The 22020-nt window shown below is 34.5% G+C and overlaps 2 protein-coding genes across 4 annotated transcripts in view; one reads left to right on the top strand and one right to left on the bottom strand.

The window, feature by feature from the left end:
• The first annotated feature begins 2416 nt into the window (after window positions 1-2416).
• On the top strand, window positions 2417-17830 carry LRRC39 (leucine rich repeat containing 39). Its single transcript, XM_058538633.1, has 8 exons — window positions 2417-2529; window positions 7415-7520; window positions 8622-8778; window positions 9542-9678; window positions 12422-12567; window positions 13334-13486; window positions 14728-14867; window positions 17775-17830. The coding sequence occupies exons 1-8, from the start codon at window positions 2417-2419 to the stop codon at window positions 17828-17830; spliced, it is 1008 nt and encodes a 335-aa protein (XP_058394616.1).
• TRMT13 (tRNA methyltransferase 13 homolog) overlaps window positions 16009-22020 on the bottom strand; it is a 26610-nt gene continuing 20598 nt past the window's right edge. Inside the window, exons 7-9 of one of the 3 annotated variants that reach the window (XM_058538630.1) lie at window positions 21859-21933; window positions 18556-18988; window positions 16009-18245 (exon numbers count right to left, since the gene is read on the bottom strand). In XM_058538630.1, the coding sequence (XP_058394613.1) occupies window positions 18050-18245; window positions 18556-18988; window positions 21859-21933 (704 nt within the window). In that variant the 3' untranslated portion in view covers window positions 16009-18049. Of the gene's footprint in view, window positions 18246-18555; window positions 18989-21858; window positions 21934-22020 lie in introns of those variants that run through there. The other 2 variants (XM_058538629.1, XM_058538631.1) reach the window with 2 other exon arrangements.

Raw genomic sequence — 22020 nt, 5'->3', positions numbered from 1 at the left:
AGTCTCTTTGGGGGTTCATAGTCACTCATGTAATTGTCTTCCTCTGAAAGATTGATTTCCCTACAAGTTACAAAGCATTTCTTCTGAGATTATATTTCTTTTGCTTTCTCTTGACTTTGGGAAGTCAACTCTCGCAGTCATGTGATTGTCATTCTTACCTCACTACCACTCTACGTGCTTTTCTGTTACGGCAATAATCAAGGTAGAGAACACAATCCTATGCCAGAGGCAGAAATACATACAGCAGAACAACATTCTTGTTCTGTAGTCCAGCACTTTGTACTTGTAGTGACTTGTTCTCCTCTAAGGCAAATTGGTCCTTGTTATAGGAAAACTGATAGCTGACTAAAGTTTAATGGTAAATGAGGAGATGAACTAGCATGTGAATGGTTATGTATGTCTAGCAAAACATACATTTACATGTAGATACTTGGGATTTTAAAAACATATTATTTGATAAACAAATACTTCAAACTTGCTAAAATCTGAGACAATAAATTATAGGTTGACTGTGATATACCCAAGTAGTTGGATTATGAGCACATGTATCCCAAGGTTTATTGTTGGTAAGAAGATCTCACAATCTGTTCCTGTGTAAATTCTGCATGTATTGCTTCAAAATAGGAAATATCTCCTAAAAATTTTGTGCATATTGCCAATTATGTATCAATTCTGAAATTTTAAACTTTTTTCCTCTGTAATACAGTTTTTCTCCCTCTCTGTCTCTCGCTTGTGTGTGTGTGTGCATGCGTGTGCATGCACACACATGGCATTTATTAAAGAAACAACTAGAGATTAATAATGAAAAGCAATATTCTCTACCCCGTTTCTATCTGTAGAAGTAACCATTTTAAATATTTCAGGATTTAGTTTTCAGTGGTTATCTCCATATTTCTTTTTTCTTTTTCAAAGGCACTTATATGCTATTTCTTAACAACTTTAGACATTATTTATGGAGCTTCATTATGAAAGATGATGCTTTAGTTCACTTTCACCCCCATAGAAATATATCCCTATTTTTAGTTTCTCTCTTGATTAACTTTATAACTTTAAACAAGTACTTAAATCTCTACTTCTCGTTCCATGAAGTATAGACACTATCTATTGACTTCCCACTTTGAAGATGTGGATATTGGGGTTCCTACCCTCTATATGTCTTCATTTCCTTCTTCCACACTGTTAAAAATACTTTTATTTTCATAATTTCAAGATGTATGACATTTCTATTCTGTTCTGTAGCCATAAATAAGTCTTCCTTGCTTTTTTATAGGTTGATTTATTTCAAAAATTGATTTTCATCACTCGAAAAAGAAACCCTGTACTCTTGCAGGCCCCCCCATTTCCTGCTCTGCAAAGACCCTGGATATCACTAAGCTAGTTTCTGTCTCTATGGATTTGCCTGTTCTGGACGTTCCATATAAATGGGATCATACAATATGTACTGTTTTGTGTCTGGCTTCTTTCATTTAGCATAATTTTATTCAAAGTTCATCCATGATGTAGCATGTATCAGTACTTCATTCCTTTCTATAGCTGAATAATATTCCATTGCATAGATATACCATATTTCGTTTATTATGACCGCAATGAGATATCATTTTATGCAGTAGTGTGCTGGTGAGGATGTACATCAATGGGGGACCCTTATACAATTGTAGTAAGAGTGTAAATGGGCACAGTCACTTTGGAAAACAATTTGGCTCTAATAAATTTGAACATTCACATACACTATGATCCAGCAATTCTAATCCTAGGTAGATACCCAATAGAAACAATACCACTTGAGCACCAAGAAGATAAGAACAAGAATTTTAGAAACAGTATTGCTCATAATAGCAAAAATCTGGGACCCAAGTATCCAGATTCATTAGAACAGATAAAGAAATCGTGGCAGAGTCACACATTTTGGAGATCATGGCATATCAGTATATAAAATGCTTTCCTTCTTTATGGAGCTATACAATTTCCCATAATATGGATGTGCTACAATTTACTGATGGAAAGTTATGTTGTTTCCAATCTTTTGCTGTTATGAAAAACACTGCAGTGAATAACTTTGTAATATGTCATTTTACATTTGAAAATATTTGCAGTATAAATTCCTACAAGTGTGAATGTGTAAGTTTGATAGATATTACCAAATTTATCTCCATAGATAATAAAAGTACCCATATCATAGTATTTTTATGAGGATTGTTAAGCAAGAAATGGCATGTAAAGTATATAAAATAGTCTTGGGAACACAGAAAGCGCTGAATAAATATAAGCTATTATGATCACTATGGTACTCAGTGAACATTCTGAAACACATTGCTTTTTTTCTCTGGTACAATTAGGTCCTTTCTGAGATGGCATCTGTGATTCAGCTATTCAGGACTTAATGAAGTTGGTGACTCTGGGACAATGTGGAGAAATCATGTCAGAAAATGTGGTTTGTACTGGGGCTGTCAATGCTGTAAAGGAAGTTTGGGAAAAAAGAATACAGAAATACAATGAAGATCTGAAGCGAGAGAAAGAATTTCAACAGAAGTATGTTATAACATTTATTATTTTGAATTAGTTAAAATTCATAATATCTTCATTATAGAAAAGAGCATTTATTAAATGCTTTATTATTGAATTTGATAGAGATTTTCTTTATTAAAAACACAAAATATACCTTAAGGAAACATCTGACTCAGTTAAGTGTGATTATGTGATGGGGGCCACAAAATAAGTGTCTGTATGTGAAAATTGTAGTTATCCTAGGTCCTTATAGGACTCTGTTCAACATTCATCAAAGTTTGATTGGTATCATTTAATCTACTTTTCAGTGATTGTTCAACATTATATTCCCTAGGATCTAAAACATCTGGCAGTAGAAGGTACTGTAGATTCTCATCTGTTTGAATAGCTGTGAGTTCTGGCCAGGGCCCCTGTGGATCGCCTGATTCCTTGATTTGGGCTGTACTTAAATAGTTTGACTGTCATTTCCTCTGCCTTCTTGATATTTACCTATTTTCCTAATTGGATGACTCCGAAGTATTCTACCAATCTTGTAAGGATCGTCCCTATCCTCATAGATTCCACATAGTTCCCTAAATTCTCATTCATTAGGTCTCTTTCTAAACATTAAATGGTCTTGTATCTTGCAATATATACAAATATCAAACCATTATGTTGTACACCTAAAACTAATGTAATGTTATACGTCAATTATATCTCAATTAAAAAAATGGTCTTGTATCAGTTAACAAATAACAGAAAATTCAACTAAAAATGGCTTAAGCAATAGGAAAGTCCTGAGGTAAGGCAATTCCAAAGGTTCAACAGCTTTAAAGACTCGGCTTCTTTTTATCACCTTCCACTGCTAATCTCAGTGTGTCAGTTTGGTCTTCAGGTTAGCTTCTCTCAGTGCTGCAGTTTGATTGGTATACCTCCAGGCATCACAGCCAGGCATCATGACGTTATCAGCAGGGTGGAAACTATTTCTATTTCTTCTTTAAGAAAGAGTAGCTTCTTAAAATAATTGAGGAAAAAGACAAAAGAGGAAACTTTTCTGAGGTTCCCCAGCAAACCTCCCCTTCAACTCTCATTGGCTAGAATTGGATCATTTGTACGCCCCTAATTCAGTTACCTTATAGGGGAATGAGTTTGTATGACTGGTTTAGACAAATTAAGATTTACACCTGAGTTACTTAGAAGAAGTGTAAACACTTGAAAATAACTGGTATTCTCCCGGCAAAGAAGAAGCGGAAAAGCTTATGGATAAGCAAGTATTTGTGTCTGCTAATTGTCTGTAAAAACAAAAGACCTGGATGGGGAGGGGTCATTCTTCCCCATAAAATATTCCCAAAGCCAATAAAGATAATGATGCTGACAATGGTAAGAGTAGCAGTCATTTACTGTGCACTGTTTACTAGGCACTCTAAGTGCTTTATTTGCACTACCTCATTTAATTCTCTCAGCATGCCAAAAGAGTGTCAAGATGAGGATTAAATTGCATTATGAGAAAAGGAAAACCAAAATAATAGTGCCTTAAACAAGATATGGTAACATTTCTAGGTAAGTAATCCAGGGCTGGAATAGTACTCCACTAAGTCAGACACTCAGGCTTTTATCTTGTTGCTCAACTGTGCGTGGCTTCCATTCCTAATGTCACCTCATGGCCCCAAATAGATACACCAACTGCAGCCATCATATTGATTCCAGCCAGTGGGAAGTTGCACACACTACTACTTCTGCTAATATCCCATTGGCTAACATTCACATGACCCATATTTAGCTGCAAGGGAGGCTGGCTAAATGAAAGTCTTGTGCCCAGTTAAATTTAGAGGATCTATTATTGAGAAAGAGGAGTGACAGACACTGGGGACAATAAGCAGTCTCTGCCACACATAGGTGCAATTATTTCCTCCATTTTAAAGATGGAAAACCTGAGGAACAGGCTTAAGTAACTTTTCAAAAATCATGCTACTAATAAATGAGAAACTGGTATTCACATCCAAGCAACCTGACTCAGTAAGCACTATATTCACCTCAGGTCTTACATTTCCCTAGACTGGCCCTTTATATATAAAGCTACCCTTATGAAACCTATTATGTTATATTATACAATTATAATAAACTTGATCTTGAGTACTCTTAATAAACTCTATCCAATTTTTTTAACAGTGGTCAAGAATCATCATTTGATTCTAAACTCTTGACTTTCACCTATTATACATGTCTAGCTAAGAATCATTTTATTTCAGCAGCTTCAAGTTCTTTTGTACAAAACAGGCAAGGAGTAAAAAGGGTAAGAATGCAATCTAATGCTTCTTCTCTCAGCTACAAGTGGCTAAAGATTTAGCTCAAAAAGTCTAAAGTTTAAATAGAAATTGTCCTCATTGTATTTTGATGTAAGCTGCCTTGAAAAAAATCAAGCATTTATGTAAGAGTTGGTATGACAACATCTGGGAAAGCTTTAGACTATAATAAAAGGGTTTTAGAGGTGACAGAAAATTTCTATTCAAAACTTGAACGAACCTCAAGCTAAAAATATGCAGTGTAGGAATTACAGAATATTAGACTCGCAAGAGACCTTGGACATTATTTAACCCAAACCCCACATTTTATGGGCAAGGCCCACAGAGTTGAGATGTCTTGCTCATGGTCACCAAATTAAGCGACACATTCTGGACTTAGATCATAGAAATTCAGAGCCAAAAAGAATTTAGGAATCATTCTAGAGATGGAAATAGACTTGTCTATTAATAGTTAGCCTCACCATAAACTCATTATGGATAGAGCTTTTCGTACACACAATGTCTAGCACAGTATTTGGCATACAATGGGTACTTGATGAATTCTGTAATTGAAGTTAAAGATTAGGGAATAAGACACCTAATTGCACTTGTCATTAAATCTTTCTCAGAAATACATATATCTCTTAGTGAGTATTAAGTAATTAATAATCATTATGTCTGTTTGAATAGTTCTATTTTTACAAAAAGTGATGTAGTTGAATAGATGGCATTATACACTTTGTCTAAGTTAACCACATCTATTGGAAGCTTAGCTGCTCAGTCTGGAAGGCCACACATAGCCATTGCCACAGTGTACTTGTTAGCAGATTAAATTTCAGACAAGTAGCAGATGAAAATACACAGACTTTATAGAAATATTTTGAAAAAACAAAATATATAGACAGTAAATTTTACACTTTTAGAGATATTCAGTTTTCTGTTCATTAAAATAAAATCCTTGCTGAAGATCAGTTGAAATGCAAAACTGCTAAGAACATATATTAGCTCTCAGATGTCAAGAGATTTTTGGCAAATAAATATTCAAGTTAATTAAACTTTGGTTCTTTGATGACTGCTTATATTTTATGTGTGGCATTCTAATAGGCTAAAATTGCAAAAATTTCAATTCTAAACTTATTCTCTATTTTTCACACATGAAAAATTTTCTAGTATAGAAATAGAAGACCTTTTTCTCATCATTTTTATAGCTTGATATTATTCTCACGTATGTTTGCAATGAACCAAAAATCAATATGAATGTGCTCCAGAATGACACAGATTTTGTACATTTTTATATCTGAAAAACAAAATCTGGAAAAAACTGGAATGTAGTAATATACAATTTAACTCTGAAGTTGAACTGTATTATTTTTAAGTCATCAAAAAACATATTTATTAAATATCTATGGGTTAAATATTTAATAAATGCAAGTCAAAACAACAACGAGATACCATTTCACACCCACTAGGATGGCTATGATCAAAGAGATGGACAATAACAAATGCTGGTGAGGATGTGGAGAAATCAGAACCCTCATGCATTGCTGGTGGGAAGGTAAAATGTTGCAAGCAATTTGGACACAGTTTGGCAGTTGCTAAAAGAGTTAAACATAGAGTTATGACTTGACCCAACAATTCTACTCCTAGGAATATACCCAAAAGAAATGAAAACATATTTCTACACAAAAACTTGTAGGCAAATGTTCATAGCAGTATTATTCATAATAGCCAAAAAGTGGAATTAACCCAAATATCCATCAAATGGTGAAAAGATAAACAAAATGTTGTAGGGCCATACAGTGGATTATCCTTCTATAATAAGGAATGAAGTAATGATACATGTTACAGCATGAATGAACTTTGGATGAAGTTACGCTATGTGAAAGAAGCCAGACACAAAGGACCACATATTGTATAATCCCATTTATATGAAATGTCCAGAATAGGCAAATCCATAGAGACAGAAAGTAGATTAATGGGAGGAAGGAATGGAGAGTGACCACTAATAATGGGTGTGGAGTTTCTTTCTTGAGTGATGAAAATGTTTGGGATCAGAGAGCGGTGATGGTTGCACATGTCTGTGAATATACCAAAAACCACTGAGTTGTACACTTTGAAATAATTAATTTTATGGTATGTGAATTATATCTCAATAAAGCTGTTATAAAAAATCTATGGAGCGTTATGATACTTTTCAGAAACTTAAAAATATGGTATTTATGATACTAATCATATTTGTAATTCCTGCAAAATAAATTCTGGAAATTCGGATTTCCAGATACTATCGATCAAATGGTTGTTTTTTTTTTTTTTTTTTTTTTTTTTGTGAGGAGATCAGCCCTGAGCTAACATCCGCCAATCCTCCTCTTTTTTTGCTGAGGAAGACAGCCCTGGGCTAACACCTGTGCCCATCTTCCTCCACTTTATATGGGACGCCGCCACAGCATGGCTTACCAAGCAGTGCGTCGGTGCGCGCCCGGGATCCGAACCAGCGAACCCCGGGCCGCCGCAGCAGAACGCGCGCACTTAACCGCTTGCGCCACCGGGCTGGCCCCAAATGGTTGTTTTTGATGGGTCACTTTTTTATATAAAAGTGAATGCTACTTATGTCATTACCTATGAATGAAAATGATTTCCTGGTCTCCTAGGCTAGTGCGGATCTGGGAAGAACGAGTAAGCTTAACCAAACTAAAAGAAAAGGTCACTAGTGAAGATGGAAGGGTTGTTTTGAAGATAGAAAAAGAGGAATGGAAGGTAAGCCTTACAGAAGTTAACATTTGATTTTCTATGTTTTGCATTTTGTGGGAGAGTTGAGAGAATGATTCTGAGACTGTGTGATTAAGACTGGAATAGTTAGAAATTCTAATTTTAATAATACACCAAATGAATTTGGGCAACATGAACAACTGAAAAGAAATATAATTTCACAATTTTTTTTTGAAAAAATTTCATCGATTTGTTTCAACTCTGCCTAAACTTCAGTCATTTGTAATAGTTCTCCTACTAATCCTTCTAACAAGCAATTTCTCATTTTCCATAAAAAAGATGACCACCTGCCTAACAAAAATCATATAGCATTTCCAAAGCAAATGCTCAGTTAAACCTTCACAAAATGGAAATGGATATTAATTTTTTTCTTAGGTCCACCGAGTGATTCATGTTCTCTCTCACTCATACACACACACACACACACACACACACACATAGTTGCTTAATTACATTAGGCATACTCTAATTTTTTCCAGGGCCTTTATCCCTTGGGTCAGTGTTTGTTTTTATACATATAGGCATATTTAGCTAGGGGGTTACCTCCTTTATTTTCTCTCTTGGCTATTTTAGGCTGAAAGGGAAAAGGCATAAGGTTCAGAATAGCTGAAACTCTTAAAATTCTTAAATTAAAAAAAATCCTCTTTAAGAAACTTTTATAAAATATTTCAAACAGAAGGGGAAGAGAAGTTTGAATTATTGATTAAAATCAATTTTTGCTCTCTATGATTTCAATTAACCACCATATTCTCATTTTCAATAGAATATGTACTCTATGAAAGCCTAATATGATAGAATCTTTAGGAGACTGTTCTATGTGTGTGCACAATTGACCAAAATACATTATTTTTGTTTATGCTATTATGATTGGGGTTTGAAAGTTTAGTACCCCCCACCCCCCACAAAAAGTAAAGGTCTTAAAACTTAGAAGTAACACAAAGCACTTGGAAATATAACCCATTAAGGAAAAAATATTCCAAAGTTCTTTTACAAATCAAATAAATCTCTACAATCATACTTCGGTGTGGCATGATTCTAAAATAATTTAAGTAATATAGTAACTCCGTCATTCCTTTTACTTGAGTTTAGACCCTCCCTTCTTCTCTACTGAAACTGACTCAGCTACAGGAATGGCAACTTCATAGAACTGGTTTGTTGAAAATTCCTGAATTCATTGGAAGATTCCAGAACCTCATTGTGTTAGATTTATCTCGAAACACAATTTCAGAGATCCCTCGAGGAATTGGTAAGGAAGATTGCTTTTATTCCTGTGCTTTTTATTGAGAATTTTTTTGATACACGGAAAAAAGATTTCATCTTTATATAGCCCCAAGTCTTGAGAAAAATTTAAACATGTAATCTAAATTGAAGCTTCCAGAGTATCCAAGCTTCTGGATTTACTGAGGTGATTCAAGATGAGATTTCAATGCAAGAAAAGTCTCTTTGGAAATATTATTGCATAGATTCTGGAAACAATATTGCTGGTTCAGTTACTCCTCCTAGAAAAGAATAGGCTGAAGGCAAGAAAGAAAATTAGATTTCTTTTTTTTTTGGTGAGGAAGATTAGCCCTGAGCTAACATCTGTGCCCATCTTCCTCCATTTTATGTGGGATGCCTGCCACAGCATGGCTTGATAAGCAGTGTGTATGTCCACACCTGGGATCCGAGTCCCCGGGCCGCTGAAGCGGAGCCCACGAACTTAACCCCTATGCTACGAGGCTGGCCCTGAGAAAGATTTCTTAAATTGAGAAAAAAATCTCCAAATGGAAAATTGGTCAACATACAGTATGGATAAAATAGAATGAAAAAAAAAATTTTTGCCTATAGCACTGATAAACCTGCTCCTTATCTGAAGAAGGGGCAGGACACATACCAGGAAAAGGGAAGAACGTGAGAAGTGTGAATTTGCCAATACGAAACTGGCAAGTAAGTTATGCTGTAATACTTAATTTAAACTGGAAACATTATTTTATATCCATCTGCTCCCTACTGTGTATTATTTTTTGTAGGACTGCTCACTAGACTTCAGGAACTGATTCTCAGTTACAACAAAATCAAGACAGTCCCCAAGGAACTAAGTCATTGTGCCAGCTTGGAGAAACTAGAACTTGCTGTTAACAGAGATATATGTGATCTTCCACAAGAGGTCAGAAAGATATAAAGGCCGAGGATTATATTTTCCATCTATTAGTGGTTTACTTCTCAATTGCATGATCGTTAAAAATAACACTAATGAAGAAATGCTATAAATTTTACTTCAGAAAATATTTAGTGATAACCATTTCCTATTATTGTAAGTATAATGCATGTTTTTAATTAGAGAAAGATCTATTTAGAATAAAAGATACTTCTATTATTGTCACAGCACTGACATCATTTGCTGACTAGACTGTGATCTCCATGAAGGCCAGAGTGAGTCTTACTTATTTCTATTCCCAGAATTGAAGACACAGCCTAGGTTGTAGTTGTTACTTAATAAATGCTTATTAAATGAATAAATGATTATCACAAAGCACAATGTGGTGACAGAAAAGCTCTTTTGTTTACTAGTTGGTTACTAGAGTGATTAGTTTTTGAGATAGAGGTTAAGTGATAAGACATGAATTTTTCAGTTTAGGAAAAGTGTTTCCTTTTTAGGAAAAGTAGCTTCCCAGGCTCTACCAAGTAAAAGCAAGGTGAAGGGCTTGAAATGCTTTCAAATTTTGATTTGGTATGATGTCTTGTTATTGGTAAAACTAAACTGATCTTAGAGATACAGACATTTGTATTACTTTTAAAACATATTTCATGCTCAGAATCAGCAAAGGAAATTTTCATCGTGCTTTGCCTTGAAAATAATGACTTTGCAAGATAAAAGTTAAGAAAAATAATAAAACTCAAAATAAAATAGAAAGACTATTCTTTTCTCCCTCTGTATCTTGGTGAGAATACCACTTTTTTTTTTCTCCAAATCAGTAAACATGTCTACCAATAACTGTTGCTCTTGCAAGTAAAACATAGTTTTTTATCTCTCTCGCTCATAACAGTTCAATTTAATGAAATGTATGCACTTGCTTATGATGAAAATAATGACCACAGGGATAATTTCTTTATACCCACAAAAGGGCCAATAAATATTTATTTCTAATTTCTAATTCTTGTGATTGTTTCTAGGCTTGGTTCTGTCTCTAAAAAGCTGTGAATATGGGCATGTCTATTAACCTGTCTTTACCTTAATTTCTTTACTTAAAGAAACAAATACTGAAAGAATAAATACTGAACTGAGATTTTGAGCCTGGGATTATTTCAAATGTGGCCTCTAAGCAGCTGTGTGGCTGTGAACACACTACTACATAACTAGGTCTCAGTTTTCACATAGGCAAAATTAAGACTGTTAGATCATAATAGTTTTAATATCTTTTCAACCGTCTAAAATCAAAGGATTCCAGACCCACTGAGAAATAAGCAATGTGAGACTTATCTCTCAGCCAGAAAATTGCACACACTGTACACACACAAACATATATTTATGCTAATGTAAAAGCAATCTTTTTATACTCTATTCTGAACTGTTTGAAAAATTTAAAAGTCTGATGACAGATTCTGAAAAAGTGTTTTATTCATGGCTTGAATTCTAAAACTGGAGAAACATCACCTACTAGATGGAACCTTCCTGCTTCTCTGCATTACTCACAAAACACTGTATTTTTTTGTGGTGTTAAAGTAGAATGAATCTGAACATGCCCTGAGACAGAAATAAAACACAGAACTTTTCTAGCTAAATGGAGAGTTTTTTGTAAAAGTTAACTAAATTCTCACATCTTGTGAAACTTTCACTACAGTGTTATATGGAAAGAGGGAAGAAATTTTGTGGCTTTAGGTGCATGAAAACTTGAGTGCACATCATAGCTTTATCATTTCTAGTTACATAGTCTATCTAAGACATTTTATCCATAAAAGGAAATAAGGTGCTCGCCTTGTAAGTTGATGTCAGAATTATTCATTAATTTAAGGTACAATGGTGGATAACTCATGTACTCACAGATTTCTCAAACTGGGGGTGGGGAACACAGATAACTAAAGGGATATTTTAAACTGAAAAACTAGAACTATATGCATCAGCATGAATATATTTAAAAACTGATACTAAGAGAAAAGATCAAATTAAAGAAAGATAAAGTACAGTATCATAATCTTTAAATAAGATTTTAAAACAAAAATACTAAATTTTATGAAAACATATAGAAATAAATAGAAAACATATATTTATGTACAGTAATAAAAACATAAAAAAATACATGGGAATGATAAATACCAAATTCAGGACAGGAGTTACCTCTGGAAAGGAAGAAGGGAGGAGTACATAGAGGGTACAGTCATATCAATATATTTTCTTTCTTAAGCTGAGCACACTGGTGTTTATTATTCTTAATAAATTTTTTTATTGATATTTTCATTTAAGAAATAGCATTGCCAAACAGTAAATTCTATGACTGAGATAGCATATGTAAAGCACCAGGTATAAAGAAGGAGGTTCAATAAAGATAACAATTATTTTGAAGTTTGGGTTTTCCCATACAAATCTCAACTACTGGATGAAAGGAAAACATAGTACGTTTATTCTCAGAAAGAAGAAAAAAGCTTCTGCCAGGCAGGTTCTGTAAACTCTGGAACTTGGTTATTTTGGAAGATAAATTTTCTTTGAATAGATGAACTTTCTATGAGAGTTTTTCATTTATCTGGAGGTTACTTAGCTTTTATTTCGAATTTGTTGTGGACTGCTAGGACTAAATAAAGCCCAACCATAACGTGAACATTCCTTGACGTGAATTATCTCCTTTGCCAATGTGAGTGTTCTAGTACCGTACACTGTGGACATTTATTCTGAAAAACTTTGCTTTCCCTTTCAGCTCAGCAATTTGTTAAAGCTTACTCACCTTGATTTGAGTATAAACCACTTTACTACAATCCCTCCTGCTGTGTTGAACATGCCTGCCCTTGAGTGGCTTGACATGGGGAGCAACAGACTTGAACAACTTCCTGATACTATAGAAAGGTAAAATAAATAACTTTTTATGCAATAGATGTGTTGAAGCCATCTATGATAAACCAAAAATAAACAAAACAAATGGGACCCCAAACACAAGCAGTCACAATAGATCCATTTACTTCTAAATATGGTACTTTTTAATAGTATATTCTCATTTACTCCAAATAAGTAAAAGGGTTTTTAGGAGAGAAAAACTGGCTATCCGACTTCAACAAATTGACAAGAAGATGCCACAATAATAACAGTGTTGCTTAGTGCATGCCAGGCACTTCTGTGCACTTTACAAATGGATGAGGAAACTAATGCAGAGATGTTAGCTAAACTGCTGAAGATCACAGCAAGTGTGCAAGACCCCAGGACATGTGCTCGGGTTTGAACTTCGGCAGCCTGGCTCCAGAGTCCATGCTGTAACCATTATGCATACTTGCCTTGACTTACGTGGGCATATTAATAATTTCTTAAGATTTTAAGATTTTCTCTTAAGATTCTAATTCGAATTAGACAACATTTACAGTTCTTCTTTAAGAAATTTTATGAGAATAGTAAAGAATTCTAGAATACGTTGACTTCATTTCTACCACCGCATGAGCGCTGTATTAGAGATTAACTCCCCGATGCAGTTTCCCTAATAATCAGGTCATGTGACGTCAGTTAACTTTAACTGGCTAAAGGAGATGTTATAAAAGATGACATTTCTTTGATTTTTAAGTTAATAAGAACCAGGGTTTTCGTATTATGTGATTAATTGCAGGAACCTCTTTTAATTCTTTAGAATGCAAAATCTACATACATTATGGCTGCAACGGAATGAAATAACATGTTTGCCAGAAACTATCAGCAATATGAAAAATCTGGGTACTCTTGTTCTCAGCAACAATAAACTGCAAGATATTCCACTGTGCATGGAAGAGATGACCAATCTGAGGTAAAAAGTTGTACACACAAAACCAATGTGTTGCTTTCTGGCTGCAGAACAAAGTAATATAGAGAAATTATTATAAATAGACTTGAGTTCTCAATTCGTATGAATGAATACATTTAAAACTCTTTTCCAACTTTGAAATGCTATAATTTATAAATAGCATTCATATACTACTGGGCTACACTATTCAATAAAGAATGCTTGAAACTAAGGCAGTACTGGGATTTATCAGCGTTAAGGAACGCCCTCTGTTGGTGACTTTTTCATGAAAATCATCTTTATAACTGCTAATGAACCTCATCTGTGATATAAAAACCAAAAGCATAAAAATAGTGATTATTTTCCTTCTAATTAACTACAAGTGGACACAGGCAATTATGTTACAGATAGAGCAAATATAACTTTTTACTAAGTTAATTACTCTCAGAACTCCCTCAAGTGTCTTCCAAAATTTAATTTCCTGACAGTGAGAATAAGACATGAGGATTCACACCAAATACCACAAGTTCCATAACAAAATCATTCATTCATTCACTTACTCAGCAACTACTGAGTCTTGTACTAGATGGTGAAGATATAATGATAAATAAGACACAAGTAAGTCTACAAAAATTGTAGAAACTTTAAGTTCATAGCATTAATTGTATATTTGAGCTGCATTAGAATTGCTCTTGGGGCCGGCCCCGTGGCTTAGCGGTTAAGTGCGTGCGCTCTGCTACTGGCGGCCCGGGTTCGGATCCCGGGCGCGCACTGACGCACCGCTCGTCCGGCCATGCTGAGGCCGCGTCCCACATACAGCAACTAGCAGGATGTGCAACTACGACATACAACTTTCTACTGGGGCTTTGGGGGAAAAAAAAAAGGAAAATTGGCAATAGATGTTAGCTCAGAGCTGGTCTTCCTCAGCAAAAAGAGGAGGATTAGCATGGATGTTAGGTCGGGGCTGATTTTTCTCACAAAAAAAAAGAGAATTGCTCTTGGAAGTTAAACTGCACCACGTTAAATATATGCTATGGACTAAGAGTTGCTTTTACAAGCTTTGAAAATAAGTTGTCTAAAGCTAATATTTTTTTCTTCTAGGAAAGAAACTTAAAGATTCTTGGGATATATCACATCTCACCAAGATGTTCAGTTATTGAAACCAGTTAAAAAGAGTAGTATATTATCATTTGATCTTTCTCCAGGGAAATAAGTGTATACTTCTATGGCACCTATAAAAATACTGTTTTTTGGTGAACTGCTAGGTTTGTCAACTTCAGAGACAACCCATTGAAATTGGAAATAACACTTCCTCCCAGTGAAAGTGTAGATGATGAGGACGACCGGGAATTATTTGGCCTTCAGTTTATGCACGCATACATACAGGAGTCACGGAGAAGAGCAGGTATGAGATTTGTATTTAACACCGGTTAAATATTCTTATTGGTAGAGGAATGTTTACATATATTAATTTCTTTTTAGATTTCTCATTCTATTCTACCTTTTCTGTCAAATTCCAGTCTCTTGGTCAATATTGTGGGAGGAAAAAAGTGAAATTCAAATTGGTTCACAATTTTGATAAAGGCTTAGAGAGAGAGGTTGTAAAGATATTCAAAGACTTTCAAGTGGAGTGAGAAAATAAATTTCCTTGGCGAAGCACTTGAAGCACAACCAAGTGAATGAAGATGTGATGCTTAAAGCTTCAGTATGTCATTCTATCAGTTTGTCATATATGTCAGTTTGCTCTTATGAACACTACTTTCTTTGCCATTTCCTCATTTTCTACAATCGACAAATAGCCAAATAATATTTTACCTAGGAATGAAAAACATGAAGAGAACACAGATTTTTAACCAATAGTTAAAATGTGAGGTTTTGATACACAGATTTCAATCACTTAGTCTCTGATAATTTAGAATTAAACCACTTTTTTTTTTTTTTTAACTAAGGAAGGAAAGTCTTTAACTTAATCTAAGATTAAGGGAAGAGAACAAAGAGCACAATTCTCTGTTGATGAAAACAATGGAATGATAGTTTAGTAACAGAAATCGTGGTTTTATAATTCACTAAACTGTCAGTTTTTGAGTTAAAAAGTAGATTTTAGTTACATCTTCAAACAGCTACGTTGAAGAATGAGTATAATCTGAGCAAACAACTACAGACTTTTTTCAGCCAGAGGAAATAATTTTTACCAACCCCAATGAAGGATGTCTAGGAAATGATTAGACCTGTTGTAGCAAGGTCAAAGCAGCAAAGGCATGGAGGATAGACGGGAGGAAGAGAAGAAAAAGAGTTATAATAGTTTGGGGCTGATAGTTTTGGAAAGCAGAGCATAAATATATAAAAGACAAGTAAGAGGTAGAATTGATGATTGAATACAGTTGAGAAAAAGGAGGAGCCCAGGATGAATCTCAGTTTTGGTTACAGCAACTGGATAGATGGTGACATGGGGACATGAAGTACAGAAGCTGATTTGGTGGGCAGAATCAGGTGGCAGAAGCGGACGATGAGCTTCAGTTTCAACACAGTAAATTCGATGTACCCGTGGGACATGCAGGAAGAGGTAGTTGTGTAGATGACTCTCAAGTTTAAGGAAGGGTTTACCGAACCTGCAAATTCTGCAGGCCAAGGAATAGCTATACGCATATCCCACATTGTCACTTTCTCATGATGTATTAAGGGAAATAAAAAAGGCTGGAGAAAACAATAATCTTGACTTACGGCTGGCATGCTGAAGGACAAGCTTTTCTTTCCATAAAGTACTTGGAACCACTGTCAGAAACATATCACTAACCTAAATGGACCACAAGACTGTAATTCTTGCGTGTGCATGTATGTCTGATGAAACATAACTGAGATGATGCCTGTTGCAGAATATCTTTTATTTCTGGGCATAAATAGTTGAATGATGCAAAACAGATTGTATGACGCAAATTACCATTGCCTGACCCAGTAAAATCAGGTTAATTATTAAATGATGTGTTATCTTCATTTATGTTCTCTTGATTGAGGGACATGAGTAATTAATTCAAAAAACAGTCAAATTACCTTACTTTAATAATATTCGACATAAAACTTAAAACAAGAGAAAGAAAATTACAACTTAAAGAGATAATAAGACCAAGTCTGCCCATTATTTTATTAAAATGTTCATGAATTACTACCATTAATAACAGTTAATATTTATTGAGTACTTTTTCTGTGCTTGGAACTGTTCTAAGCATTTTACATGTTATCTCATTTGATGTTCACAACAACCTTGTGAGGTAGGTATCATCATCATCATCCCCATTTTAAGAGGAGGAAATTGAGGCACAAAGAGATTAAATAGCTTGCCCAAAGGTATATAGCTGAGAAGCGGTAGGGTTGGGATTTGAACCTAGGCAATCTCATAAAACATCTGAGATTAAACTAGTCAAAAGATCAGGAATTAAAAATAGGCTAGGTTTCTAATTTATAATTCAATATAATCATAGAATTACAGGATAAAAATAGTTACCTAAGAATATCATTATAATATCTAAAATTAATAATTCTAGATCTTGGTCTTGGCAAATGTACCAATGACTAAGACAATTTTTACAAATAAAGGCAGAAACAAATCAAGGATAAGATGTGGAAAAGAATAACAGTCCTACCATATGTTTGGTTTAATATTTGCTTGTGCATAGAAACTGCGTATGAACTAAATGAGGCCTAAATGTGAGAAGGTTTTTGGTTTCATTATCTAAATGCCACTTTATTCCAAATTATTTTCCCAAACAGAAGAGAATATACTTATATTTGTATTTATACATGTAAATATGGCTTGTTAAAATATATGAGATACCTAATTAACTTCAGAAGCTATCTGCAGATTTCAATTTAATTTGTGAATCAGGCTTATAAATATCTTTTTGGAACTTCTAATTAGATAATTATCCAGTTAAAAAAATGAAGTGAAATAGTTTTTTTCCTTAAAAACATCTCTTTAGTTTTGGTGTTTTTCATGGACAAATTCTGATAATATATAAATACAGGTATGGCTCTGGAAATCTGAAGGTGATTCATTAATTGTGAACATCTCTGAATTTGTTTGCATTAGAAAAAAAATCATAATTGATTATCCTTTCCAGATCTGCATGGAAGAAACATCCACACACAAGCCAAATTCTCAGATTGGCCCTTGTTACAAATGGACAATTGTTCATTACATCTTGAATTTGGGAAATAAAAAGTATTAAATACAACCAAAGGAAAATAAATTTCCAAAATTAATGCAAATAGAAAGTTAATGTGCTAGTCACATGTTGATGTGTTATGTGTGTTTCAGATAACCAAGTCAACTGTTCAACTACTTTACCAATCTCTATAAATACAGATGGATAATACAAGACCCTGCTGAAGAGGATTCCTTTGGGAATTTGGTGAATTCTCTAATGTTTGCATTTCTAAAGTAAAAAAGCTATTACCAAAGTTCAATGAGGTCACAACCCTTTTTAAAGTTCATATTATCTGCTATTTACATTATATTTTCATGAATATAAAAATACAATTTAAAATGTTATTTTTTTTGGTGGAAGACAGATGTTCAAAATTTCTTTTCCATTAAGCACTTGTTTCTGGTAATGAAGAAAGTTTTGGTAAAGCAGTTAACAATACATTTTCCAAAGACACCAGAGGGTCTGTATAGTACTGTAGAGCAGGACTGAATCCCTTCTGCTGTAAATACTGAATTCGGCCTTGGTCAATCAGCAATTTACAAAGATGCCCTATTTTCTTCTTTTCTTCAACAGTAAGAAACCTAAATCGAATAAACACAAACAAAACATTGTTAGGATTTTGTAAAAGTTTATAAAAAATTATTTTAGTCACTTTTATTTATTGATAAGCTGCTAAATAACCCACAATATACTACATGCTACGTCCCATGCTTCCAAGACACATTTTAGTTATGACCACAATAAAAATGTGTATATGTTAACATATTCTAAAATTAGAAGGTGAAATATATTTTCATGAATAAATTTTTGGTATAATTCATTTAAAAAGAAAGTATAGCAATAACAAAATATGTCTGACTCAGTGTTATGCATTTCAAAGTAGTCACTTACCCAGACAAACTCTCAGTGCTGTCATCTGTGATTCTGTATCCCCCATCATCATGCTCTTCACTATTATCATTCTGATTATCTTTTCTTATTGTGGTAATATTTGAGGCTTCCAAAGATGTTTTCCGCATTCCACAAGTTGCCCAACTACTCAGTCGCTGGAAATAGTGGAATTCCACTGCTCCAAGGCCTAGAGCCTTGAAATATTCTTTGCCCACATAATGTCTCCAATCACACCTGTGGTGACAACAGAGTGCAATAACAATGCCAGCCACAGGGGTCCACTTCTCTGGGACATTTTTTTCATTTCCTTCCTTGGCCAAAGTGTTAATTTCTTTTTCTGTTTTATCATTCTTTATGCGTTTGGCTAAAGGCTCTTCATTCCTTTCCTCACAACTGGCAGCATAGGTTTCAACCAAACATCGTAATGCAAGATCTGCAAACACAATTATGTGGCCCCCCCAACCACATCATCTTTAAAAATATTTTTTACATTTATTAAGCAGTATGGTTTTTAAAAACCCAACAACAAAAACAACAAAAACCTACTTAGGTTTATACTTGTAATAATTCATGAATTATCAACTCTGTTTATATTTGCTCTTCTCTCATTATTCTCTCTCTTTCTCTAGTGAGTTATTCTGTATAGTCTACTTTCCAATAAAACTGTCTGAAGCTTAAGATCTACAAATTTGCAAAATCTTTTAGTCTGACTACTCCAATTGGCTCACGTTCCTCCTACCCTAGCTGAGGAAATGACTTGTACAGAAAAAATTTATATACCTAAACTTATATTCCAGAGAAGTTTTGAGCTTAAGAAACTCAAAGACAGAAAGAAAGAGGAAAGGCATCTGCTAAGGCTGATGTTGGATGTCAGGCCTGAAATGTAAGATGTTCATAGCAGACAGTGATGAGTTGAAGAGCTGAGAGAAGAGGGAGGCAGAATGTGGAAAGCAGGCCTCACTGAGCAGCCTTACTGTATTTGTTCATTTATTCAGCAAATAGTTACTGAATGCCTTTCATCTGCAAGGCTTTGCAGATGTAATGATGATTCATATACACAAACTTAGAGGTGGATGTGCTCCACCTTAAATTGAAAAATTTACAGTCCCTTTGAAAACTAAACAAATGGATTTTTGATGACTGAAACAATTTCCCACTGAAGACTGCTATATTGATGACAATACTGGAAAGATTCCAAATATATGCTGTAAAACCCACATTTTCTGTCTGATTAGACTGTCACACTGTGCCTGTTCCATCAAAAACATGTATTTTTAAATTTTATTACCCTAAGATGCCACCAATGAATGTTAAATGATCTGATATTTCACTAGTAAATTTAATCCAATATATGAATTTAAGTCAACATACATTATTGGTAATCTATTATTTGGAGAAAGATAGCTAATCTGTTATTTCATAAACTATTATTTTCTGACAAAATATATTCAATCACTGTTTTACTTATATTGGACTTAAGTAAATGATTTACAGAAATGTGAATAACCAGAGAAATTATTAAAAAATGAAGTTATTTTAGAATCAGAAGGAGCTTTAGAAATCTATCTCAATCCCTGCTTTACAGAGAATTTAAGGGACAAAGCCACATACCTAGAAAGGGACAAGAAAACATAGCAAATTGGTGGCCAAGATTATTCATTCATTCAAACATTTACTGAGTTCCTGTTACATACCACGCATCACGTTAGCACACCCCTAATGCTCAAAATATTCACAGCATAGTGGGAGAATTAGATATATAAACAGATAATTAAAACACAATGAGGTAAAGACATGCAGAGGGTATTATGATAAACACCAAAGAGTGGTAACTTGTTTAAGCAGGCTCCCTGAAAGTGGTGACAACTGAGCTGAAGGATAAGTAGAAATTGGCCAGTTTAGACACTGACTCAGTATAGTAAATGGGAAAAGTACACGGGGTTTGAATTTGCTGACCAGTAAAGCCAGAGGCAGAAACTGGCAAAGAGAGGAAGGCAGAGGCCCGACTGAGACTAGGACGTCATGTTAAAAAGCTCAGACATTATGCTGTGGGGGATTGGGAGCTACTGAAGAGTTTTAAGAAGGGGAAAGACATTAGGTGTACAGCAGATGGGTCTGAATATTAACATTTAAAGGACAGGCAGCAGAAGAAGACCATGAGAGAAACAGAGAAAGAATGGCATAGAAGTAGGTTAAGAACCAGGAAAGAAGAGTGTCACAAGAGAAGGAAAGAGAATTTCAAGAAGGGCAAGGCAGTGCAGCTGAGATTTCTCAGTAAGCTAATAACAGAGTGATGAAGGTAGAATTCAGATAAGAGTGAATCAAGGGGGAAAAAGTGTGTGGAACACGAGAAATGGCCAATATAGATTATACTTCTAAGAACTTTGGATTAGAGAGGTAGGAGTAAAGGAGTATGCTTTTTTTCCTCCCCAGGATTGAATTGCCTGACTTCAGAAGGCTTTTATAAGGGTTAAATGAGATAAGGTACATGAATGTCATCTAAAAACTATGAAGGACAACACAAATATATAATACTCAAAGCCATTTGCAGCCAATTTGAATAATGTTTTATGGAAGCTCCAAGTTCCCCATATGGGTGAATGATGAAACTAGCAATAGCCAGGAAGATGTAACGATAGTTAACATTTATTGACACAAACGTGCCAGACACTTTACATGTAACCTGGTAAATTATATATTATTATCCCCACTTTACAGATGAGATAACCAAAGCTCAGAAAGGTTAAGTAATCCGCCAAGGTTACACAGCAGAGTTGAAGCCTGGACTATCTGATTTCAAAGCCCATGGTCTTTCCACTTTACCCTGTTAGATCTCATGGATAGAAGTGCTAAGGCAAGACATCATAGATATTTTTCTGTCTAACATTTCTTTTTTCTTTTCCCCCAGAATCCTGATACATAATCATCATCTAGTGAGAGAGGTTTCAAAGCCCTTCCCAAGCGACTCCTCTAAAAAAATCAGTAGCTTTTGTGGTGGAATTATACAATTTCCATAAATAATGTGTTTCCTTTTTGGTTGACATATAACCCAAAGAACTTTAAGGTCCCATATGACACAGTGTTTACACATGAAACTCTTAATTCATCCTGCAAATGGCCAAAATGAGCAGATAAATAGGAAAGCTCTATATCCGATATAACCCGGGGCCAGTGCTACTTGAAGATTAGTTAGGTGCAACACAAGTGATAAAAACTATTCAAAAGAGACTATTTAAAAGGTTGGGACCATGTTAAGCTAAAACTTAATGTGCTAATCTAGACATTATTAATATGTTTACATACCTGTTGCCACACCACACAGATGCTTTCCAATTCCTACCACAGGCAGTTTTTCTTTGCTTAGCAAAGGAATCTTGTCTGAAACACAAGAAATGAGAACTAAGCTCTCTTGTGCGATAAGGCATTAATGTGATGTCCCAAAAGAGAGAACTGATTAGAATCTTT

Source organism: Diceros bicornis, chromosome 4 (assembly GCF_020826845.1).
Source record: "Diceros bicornis minor isolate mBicDic1 chromosome 4, mDicBic1.mat.cur, whole genome shotgun sequence".
In the NCBI taxonomy this organism is placed as follows: Eukaryota; Metazoa; Chordata; class Mammalia; order Perissodactyla; family Rhinocerotidae; genus Diceros; species Diceros bicornis.
Note: the sequence above shows the minus strand (reverse complement) of the source record. Positions and strands in the feature narration are given on the sequence as shown.